Below are 9,757 nucleotides of genomic sequence, written 5' to 3' on the forward strand. Positions count from 1 at the left end.
TCCCGCCCCCACACAACATGCCAGCACTTGCCCGGCCGCGGCGGGGGATGGTGGCCCCCTCAATGGGGGAGGGGGACAAGTCAGCGCCCCTGTCCTGCCTCTAACAGAAGCAGAGAGGGTCAGATAAGTAAAATGGTGTAGTTGCCAAAAAAAGGTATTGTTATCACTTTCCCTAAAAATAAACTTTGACTTCAAATAGAACCAAGATGTAAGTTTCATTGAAGTCAATAGGATTTGCTTCCGCATAGACATATATCATATGAGGTGTGGCAACATAGTCCCAGTCAATACTGACATATATCGGTGGTTGTGATCTCTGTGTAGATCCTACCTGTCTTTTCACTCCACTTTGCTCTTCCTGTAGGTGTTCCTATTGTGCAGCTATGGATCTCCCACAAAGATGTTCCTTCAGCCAACCTGCCCTCTTCCTCTTCCTCTTCTTTTTCGGTCTCCTGTCCCTCTCTTCATTCTTGCACCTGTATGACAAGATGCCATATCAGCGGTGGAGGATCAGCGTCAAGAATGCATCCAATTTCTCAGGGAAGGGACATCCTGCCTCTCTCATCATCACCACCACCACTTCGTCCAGGTCATCCTCTAAGATCATAGATAGCGGCATATGGACAGTGAACTCTGCTGGCCGTTTCGGGAACCAGATAGGGGAATATGCCACCCTCTATGCCTTAGCCAAGATGAATGGACATCAAGCCTATATTTATCCCGCCATGCACCAGTACCTGTCACCAATGTTCCGAATCACTTTACCAGTGATCCATGCTCAAGTGGAGAAAAAGATCCACTGGAAGAACTTCCCTCTGCATAATTGGATGTCAGAGGATTATAAACACATCAAAGGCAAGTACGTCCAGCTGACGGGCTACCCATGTTCTTACACCTTTTATCACCATATCCGCCAAGAGATACTTCAGCAGTTCTCCTTCCATGACCACATCAAGGAAGAAGCCAATCAATATCTTCAGGAGCTACGGGGGCAGCGCCAGGAGGTGACATATGTTGGAGTGCATGTCCGCAGAGGGGATTATGTCTATGTGATGCCCAGCTGGAAAGGTGTGGTAGCTGACAGAGGATATTTGGAGAAAGCCATGAACTATTTTAGAAAGAAGTACCGCAATCCCATCTTTGTGGTGACCAGCAATGGGATGGAGTGGTGTAAGAAAAACATTAATGCCTCCAGAGGGGATGTTTATTTTTCTGGGGATGGGCGGGAGTCCTCTCCAGGGAGGGATTTTGCTCTCCTTGCTCATTGCAACCACACAATAATGACGATAGGCACTTTTGGACTCTGGGCCAGCTACCTGGCTGGTGGGGAGACCATCTACTTGGCCAACTACACCCTCCCAGACGCTCCCTTCCTCAAGCGCTTCAAGCCCTCAGCAGTTTTTTTACCTGAATGGATTGGGATTCCAGCAGACCTCTCCCCTCTGCTGCCCAATAATCCTTCTCAAGTCCAGAAGCCAGAAGCTTGAGCAGATAGCTGCTGATTCATGTCTAATTAGATACTCTGTGTTCAAGCATTTGGCTAAATACTGCAGGCAAATACTGAAGAGCAATGCTGGATTTACATACAAGCTAAACAAGCTATAGCTTAAGGCCCCACTCCCTTGGGGGCCCCCCAAAAAATTAAATAAAAAAACCTGGATGTACATTTCCAGAATATAAGATAATAAACAAATAAAATAAAACCTACATACAGCAACAGTATTTTGTGTTGTGTAGGCTCCTATTTGGAAATGGCTTTAGATACCTATTAGGTCCATAAATTACCATACACCATATATTCAGCACTACAAACAGCGACAATTTGTTGTTGACAAAGAACCGCTGGACATATAAAGGGCCCCATTACCTTCAGTAGCTTAGGGCCTCATCAAACCTAAATCCAGCCCTTCTGAAGAGTTCCCTGGAAAGTGAGGCAAGCCCTATTAAAATTATATTTTAATTAGGGTTTTATTACAAAGAAGTATCAGCAAGTTGTAAAATGAAACAACAACAACAAGGCACACTACTTGAGGGGTTGTCAAAGAGACAATAGTCTCTAGAATAGTGGTCTTCAACCAGTCCAGACCCAGAATAAGGGACTCACTTCTACATTTTCACTTTTAATTTAAAATTAATAGCACTAGGACATACCACCTATCACACACAGGTATATTGGCATGATATTTCTTTTCAATACAGGTGAACCAATATTTCATGTCTTATTGGTCAAACTTTTGAAGCCTTTCAATGCTTGCATCCTCTCTTGTATATCTGGGACCATTTCTTTTGTGAGGGCAAGTCATCATCACCATTAGGTTTGCATTTTCTTATCTAAAAAAGTCTGTCATTTTCTCACTTTCCATAACTTTCCGCACCTCCTTTCTATCTTTGTCACCTGTTGGCGCTTTTCTCTCCAACTCCCTTCCTGCAATTCTTTTTTCCTCCATCCTTCCTCCTTCCGCTTTCTCAGCCTTTTTTCTGTTGCCACTTACTCTCATTTCGCCATCTTGCACAGCCCTTTCTATCACAAGCCATCTGCCTGTTGTCTTTTTAAAAAAAACACATACAGAAATTTGGAGAACCAAACTAAGACTGGAAATGTGAGAACCCAAAATTTGCAGATTTGCCCATCCCTAGTGATAAACTGGGAACAGCAGTTGGATTTTACTGCTTTTGTAGTTCAAATTTAAAGACTCATTTCCCATTTAACGAGGCAGACTCTCCCAGGTGTTAGTGTGCAAACATTGTTTCATGATCATCTAGCTAGTGCTCTGAGAAGGCTGCTAAGCAATGGCAACAGATTTGGGCATAGCTGTCAAGTTTTCCCTTTTCTCGCAAAGAAGCCTATTCAGCATAAGGGAATTTCCCTTAAAAAAAGGTGGAAACTTGACAGCTATGGATTTGGGAGAAACAGGAGCAAGAACAGCTTCACCCTTCAACATCCCCTTCTACTTTTAACTGATTAACTAAATCATTTCTGCGTAGACTTGCTGAAACAAACAAAAAATCACAATGTGATAACTATATCCTTGAAATATTCAGCTGCGTTGTGGAGATCAGAACACTGAAACATACACCAGAGGCATTACTTCATAGCTGACATTTATTATGAATTATTCTAATTAGAGAACCCCTTTTGGACTGTTTGCGTGAAAAGGAAAAGGAATGAATTTGAGACATTGTTTGATGATCGGCTAGCAGTGACTGGTTGTAGTTTTAATAGGCAGCAGAGACATCACAGTGGTACGAGATGCAATTGCTCACAATCAGTCCCCCATCCAAGTTGCCATTTTGATTATTATCTTCTTTTGGATTGCAATCCCCAGCTGGTAACACCCCAAACCTACAGTTCTTTCTCATAGTGACCTCTTAAAGAATGTCCTTGAGTCAGGATCACTTGCCAAAGGGTCTCACATCCCCTGGATCCGAGCACATAGTTGCAATGCAAACTTCCCACAAAGTTCTCTGAGCAGGAACTACTAGACTCTAAACCCAGGAGCACCAGATCTTTTGGGCAAGTTGTCTGAATTAACACAGCAACCTCTCATACTTGTCAATGCTTACATAGGTCCCCAACAAAGAAGGTGGGAATCACTTGAGGCGATTCTCATGTGCCCAAGGTTATGATGACTCCAAATCAGAGCACTGTGCCCTTTCAAACTGTGCCCTTTCAAACTATGAATGCTTCATGCTGTTAAATGTTTAGAAACATTTTTTTAAAAAAATCAACATTTCTCATGTGAAACAAAAACTGAGTTACGAAGAGTATTATCTCAAGATCCTGCCGTTGTCCTGCTTGGTGGGGGGTGGGGCATGAATACCTGTTCCCCAGCCAGGTATTTCTCAGTTATTTTCTATAAGGAGCTCTCACCAGTAGAAAGATAGAAAAAGTGGTCCTAGAGGATTATGTGAGACTCTAACCAAGTGAGCTCCTCAGTGTCTTTTTCATTCTAGCTTGATTCAAAAGGACATGGAGCCTTTTAAATGAAATATTAGCTGCCCTGTATGGGGCATGGAGGCAGCAATAAAGAAATCAAAAGATTCTGGCCATATATATGACAAAACAGTCCTGAAGTTTCTCAGACTATCTACTTTTTTGAGATTCTGAAATAAAGTAAAATATTATACAATGTAATGAACGAAAGAACACAAACTGAGATGAAAACCCCATCTTTATTATTTTTACTATTATTATTTATTATTATTATTAATTATTATTATTATTTTTAAATACAGTTTAAGAGTAACACATCTAAAACATCAAATACTGGTAAAAAAAAACCAACACCATTACAAAATATAAATTAAACCAAAGAGAATAAACACATGGGGCCTTGAAGAGCAGCCCCAGTAATTAAAATGTGCTTCTTGTAATGGATCAATTGAAGACTTGTTTAAAAATGGATGCACCAAAAATTACTTGGCATCTTTTTGCAAGGAAATGAGAAAGATTTGGGGGAAACCAATTCATAGGTTGTAGCCAGTGATAAAAAGAAGCTTGCTTATCAGTGTGCTCCATGTAGTGGTGCATCTGGTATGTCTGAGTGTTGAAAAAATAATAATTTTGTATTCTTGTTGTTGTATGTCTTGAGAAAATGATCTTGTCATCATGGTGGACTCGTGGAGTTATCTTTGCTTGGCTTCTTGGCCAATGGTTTCAACATCTCTTGTACTTTTGCACATCAAAATCTAAGGGCAATATAAATATCCTGTAAGTATAGTGGAAAAGGCATGAGATAACAATAGGTAAAGGACCCCTGGACGGTTACGTCCTGTTAAAGGCGACTATGGGGTTGCGGCGCTCATCTCGCTTTCAGGCCGAGGGAGCTAGCATTTGTCCACAGACAGCTTTTCAGGGTCATGTGGCCGGCATGACCAAACCACTTCTGGAGCAATGACAGAAACCAGAACGCACGGAAACACCATTTTCCTTCCTGCTGCAGCGGTACCTATTTATCTAATTGCACTGGTGTGCTTTGGAACTGCTGGGTTGGCAGGAGCTGGGACAGAGCAACAGGAGCTCACCCCGTCGTGCAGATTTGAACCGCTAACCTTCTGATCGGCAAGTCCAAGAGGCTCAGTGGTTCGGACCACAGCACCACCCGCGTCCCAATAATAACAATACAGTGGGGGTGGGGTTGCAACCTGGATTAATTAGACACTGCCATTAGAGGCTGAGCTGTGTACATAACTTGAGGGGGGACGAGAGGGGGCAAAGCTGCTATTCATTGGGAAGTTTCCTAAAATCAACACTAGACGGGTGGTATCATTGTTATCCCTACCCCATCTACTCCTGGGGACTTCCTGAGCACAGAAAGGCACCAGGTTGGATAAGGATAATAGATGGGATACAAAGAGGCTTGTAAGTAGTGTCCATGGGCCTCTGGAAGTCAACAGGTTGGTGGTTTTCTTTCTTTGAACATGTGATACCGATGTAATATCAAAAAATGTGTTTGAAAGTCCTTTGGCTTTGGAGGGTGATTGTCACATAGTCATGGTATTGAATCATAGAATCATAGAGTTGGAAGAGACCACAAGGGCCATCCAGTCCAACCCCCTGCCAAGCAGGAAACACCATCAAAGCATTCTTGACATATGCCTGTCAAGCCTCTGCTTAAAGACCTCCAAAGAAGGAGACTCCACCACACTTCTTGGCAGCAAATTCCACTGTCGAACAGCTCTTACTGTCAGGAAGTTCTTCCTAATGTTTAGGTGGAATCTTCTTTCTTGTAGTTTGAATCCATTGCTCCGTGTCTGCTTCTCTGGAGCAGCAGAAAACAATGTTTCACCCTCCTCTATATGACATCCTTTTATATATTTGAACATAGCTATCATATCACCCCTTAACCTTCTCTTCTCCAGGCTAAACATACCCAGCTCCCTAAGCCGTTCCTCATAAGGCATTGTTTCCAAGTCTTTGACCATTTTGGCTGCCCTCTTCTGGACATGTTCCAGCTTGTCAGTATCCTTCTTGAACTGTGGTGCCCAGAACTGGACACAGTACTCCAGGTGAGGTCTGACCAGAGCAGAATACAGTGGTACTATTACTTCCCTTGATCTAGACGCTATACTCCTATTGATACGGCAGCCGATGTGATACGAGAAACACAAGCTAGCCCACAGCTCCCTTGAATGCACGGAATTATTTGTATGTTTCTTTGAATGTATAGCAACCAAAATAAGGATCAGCCTTCTACTATATCAGACCTTTAATCTACCTCCCTCTTCTCGACTGTCTTCTCTGACTTGCACCTATGATTCGCATCCTGGGAGCTTTTCACCGGTCATTATTTCAGCAGAGAAGCTAAGAGATGTGACTAAACCTGGACCTTTCTTTCAAAATGAAAAGTATATGAACAGTGGGCAAATGCAAAAAGTCCCTTGAAGATTACATACCATGTGCACAGAAGGAAACAGGAATTGAGATGTTGACAACCATAAGCCAGGGCTCTGTCTTCAGCCACAGGATAGGAAGCTACATTAGGGATTATGCTTTTCTCTTTAATGGAAGCCATATGATGTTTCAAAACAAGCACACAAGGAAATTAAACAACAGCAGTTCAAAACTATCATAAGACAAAGCAAAGAATACTTTAAAAAAAAGTAAAATGGAATAAATCATAAAAAGAGAAAGCCAGGCAAATACTTGTCAAAACAGATAAACTTTCACTTGCTGGTGGAATATAAGTGAATGGCTGTCTTATCAAATATTCTTTTGGATTCAGGCTGGCAATAAAAGGAACATTCAGAACGAACTTTAACAAGTTGTATTTGTTAGACAAGCATATGAAGCATGAAGCATAGAAAAGCAGATAACTTACAGCCCTTTCATTTTCTGAGAAACCCTCTCCTGAGCAACAGTACCAAATTTCTGATAGTAAAATCGCATCCTCTTGTGGTCTCTCCTTTTCAAGGTTTCCATTTGGGCTCTCCGCTAAGTAAAAACACTGCTGAGCTTTATATACCATGTTAGTGTCTTAAGCTGAAGTCACCAAACATTCCCTGTTGCTCGCACAGCCAACACATGCCTTCAAAGGACTGGTGAATAACCAAGGGAGATAGCTCACCTATCCTGTGCTAACCTCACAGCTGTCCAATGCCATCTCTGTAGTCTTGAATGGAAGCCCACCACTCCGATTAGCCTTTTCTCATGACATAATACAATTCTAGACACAACTGACTCCTTAAGAGATGCTGTCTAGAAGGATGACTACATAAGGCGTCAATGAGAGGACCCGTTGAATGCCATCCATCTTCTCATGAGATAGCAACTCAGCTGGTAGAAGGACACACAGGTCCAGTTTCCATGTAAGGCTAACCTAGAAAAAAAGAAGCAGCATCATACAAAGAAGGAAATGTGCTGGTTCTCAGAGAGACTGTGGCCACTTTGCCACTCCTCTGGCTTTGCTGTTTGTGCACCACTGTGAGCTAGGCTTAGCATTCTATCTGAACCCAGACTCATGCTTTATCTTCCTCAGGCAAAGCACAAGCTGTAAGCCATAGAACAAACTTTGGCTACAACTTGCCTGGAGTGACAAAAACAACAAGCCCATGTGAGAGCAGCAGAACTGAAGGAGGAGAAAAGCGGCTGTGACCTTCTCTCTGGGAACCTGCCCATTTGCTTCTTCATGCTATGCTATGGTTACAGGTAGGTAGCCGTGTTTGTCTGCCATAGTCGAAACACGTTCATTAGGGCCCTTTGGGCCACTACCACAAGCTGGCACCACGCACAGACTGCCCTCAAGTCCCCTGTACCAGCTTCTTGATCTGTCAAGTGTACAGCTGGACTTTTGGCAGGTATTTCTAAACTGCCTTTCTTCCCAGGGCCAACATGGATACTGTGGACTATTAGAGATTTCCCATTTCTTAAGAAGCCAATCAAGAGGCATGTGTGTGCAGTACAATTTATTTAAAACAGAAACATTAAAAGGTTTTATCATCACTTAGAGGGTAGAGAAGCATATGGTTTCAGTTTTGTTTTATCTTATTTGGTTATTTTGACTCATTTAAAACAATACTGGCCCTGCTCCCCTCCAAATACACTCTCTCCACATCCATAACCAACTGTCACTCCAAGTTCAACTTCAAACTCAACTGCCTCTCTCAACTGTCCCCCAGCAGCATTCAAACTCCTTTTTCAAAACTTCTATCCAATCACCATTCACTACCAACATTCCAAGCACCTGCCTCCCAACAACAAACGCCATTAATTTGCATATTGTTCTTGATTTGACATGGTTTATTGTATTTCTATGATGCTTTTCTTTCAAAAGTATCTCAAAGTGGCTTGCAAACAATAAAAGTCATATAACAAAACATACCAGAACTTCCCAAATACAGTATAAATCATAGTAAAATAATTCACAATCAATAAAACAATTAGAATCCATAAAAGACTATTAATGAAACAGCCACTGATAATAAGCTAAACATCACATATGTAGCACAAGTCATACTTTACGATAAACAAATTAATATGGCATGTATAATCTATAAAACAATAGTAACAATAGTAACAAAATAGCAACTAAAAAAATGAACTAAGCTTGCCTACACACTTACCTCATATAACTCTAATATTATTACATATACATACAATACTACCCTGTTTCTCATATTTTAAGACATACCCATAAAATAAGCCATAGCAGGATTTTTAAGCATTCAATGAATATAAGCCATACCCCGAAAATAAGACATAGTGATAGGCGCAGCAGCAATGCCGGCTGCGGCAGGAGGAGGAGGAAAAAAATAAGACATCCCTTGAAAATAAGCCATAGTGTGTTTTTTTGAGGAAAAAATAAATATAAGACATGTCTTATAATATGAGAAACACGGTATTTACATAAACACCAGAACATCACAGTTGACCTCAATGATTTTATGATTTTCTCACTTGAAGCGGAAATGTTACTAATAATTGCAAATAATAACATATTTTACAAGGGACATTTGAACACTGTTATTTTCATTTACATATAAATTATGTTTTTTCCCCCATGTAGTTGAAAATGAATCTTTTGTGTTTGTCTTTTTTAAAAAGTTTGTTTGAATCTGGGAAAATGTAAAGGAAAGACGGGAATCAGTGGTCCTGTTGTAAGCCAAAAAAAGGCTTATCTTCTGAGTTAGCCGATAAAACTCAGAGACAAGAGGAGTTAGGAGTCCATTATGTTTATTGCAAAGCAATAAGGTTACAGTCAAATCTTTTCGCAAAACTGCAACCCCGCCCAAAGGTCGGGCAGGAATTTATAACATTTCAGACAAAGGATTTTGATTTAACCAATCACATAAAGCATTACATCATTTTATATTTAATATTCATCATTATCTCATTTCATATTTAATACGTATGCCGTTACCTAATCTAATACGCATGCGCAATAAGCATTGCTAACTAGGCCAAGGATTGCTAGCTAGGCCTTTGATTCTCAATAATATGTTACATTGTGAGATAATATGCGTGTTGGGAACCTGTGTTACGTGTACCATGTAACAATTTGTGTTCTAGCTTATGAAAATTATATCTTTGTGATTTGCGTGTTAGCTGACCTTCTATCCCAGTAGGGACGGCTTCTTGCTGAATCATCAGTTTCTTTAAAGCAACACGTTACCATAATTCACTAATATAAGCATATTTCAGGATTTATAGGGATTTACATTATCAGCTTAATTGGGGCCCTTTGGTCCCCTGCTACAGTCCTCCAGGTACTGCTGCTGTACTACAACTCCTAGCAGCCTTAGACATCACATGCGGGGT

General features: G+C 41.1%; 1 protein-coding gene across 1 annotated transcript; it reads left to right on the forward strand.

Moving 5' to 3' along the window:
- Positions 1 to 372: 372 nt before the first annotated feature.
- Positions 373 to 1,511, forward strand: LOC118095499 (galactoside alpha-(1,2)-fucosyltransferase 2-like). The gene has a single exon (XM_035136750.3). It carries the CDS (start codon positions 384 to 386, stop codon positions 1,485 to 1,487), a length of 1,104 nt encoding a protein of 367 aa, XP_034992641.2. The 5' UTR covers positions 373 to 383; the 3' UTR covers positions 1,488 to 1,511.
- The last annotated feature ends 8,246 nt before the right edge of the window (positions 1,512 to 9,757 follow it).

The sequence above is a fragment of the Zootoca vivipara genome, chromosome 12 (genome assembly GCF_965207765.1).
Source record: "Zootoca vivipara chromosome 12, rZooViv2.hap1.1, whole genome shotgun sequence".
Classification (NCBI taxonomy): Eukaryota; Metazoa; Chordata; class Lepidosauria; order Squamata; family Lacertidae; genus Zootoca; species Zootoca vivipara.

Bases quoted from the DNA above. Each gene is read 5' to 3' on its own strand.
- LOC118095499 (XM_035136750.3), top strand. From the start codon at position 384: ATGGATCTCCCACAAAGATGTTCCTTCAGCCAACCTGCCCTCTTCCTC.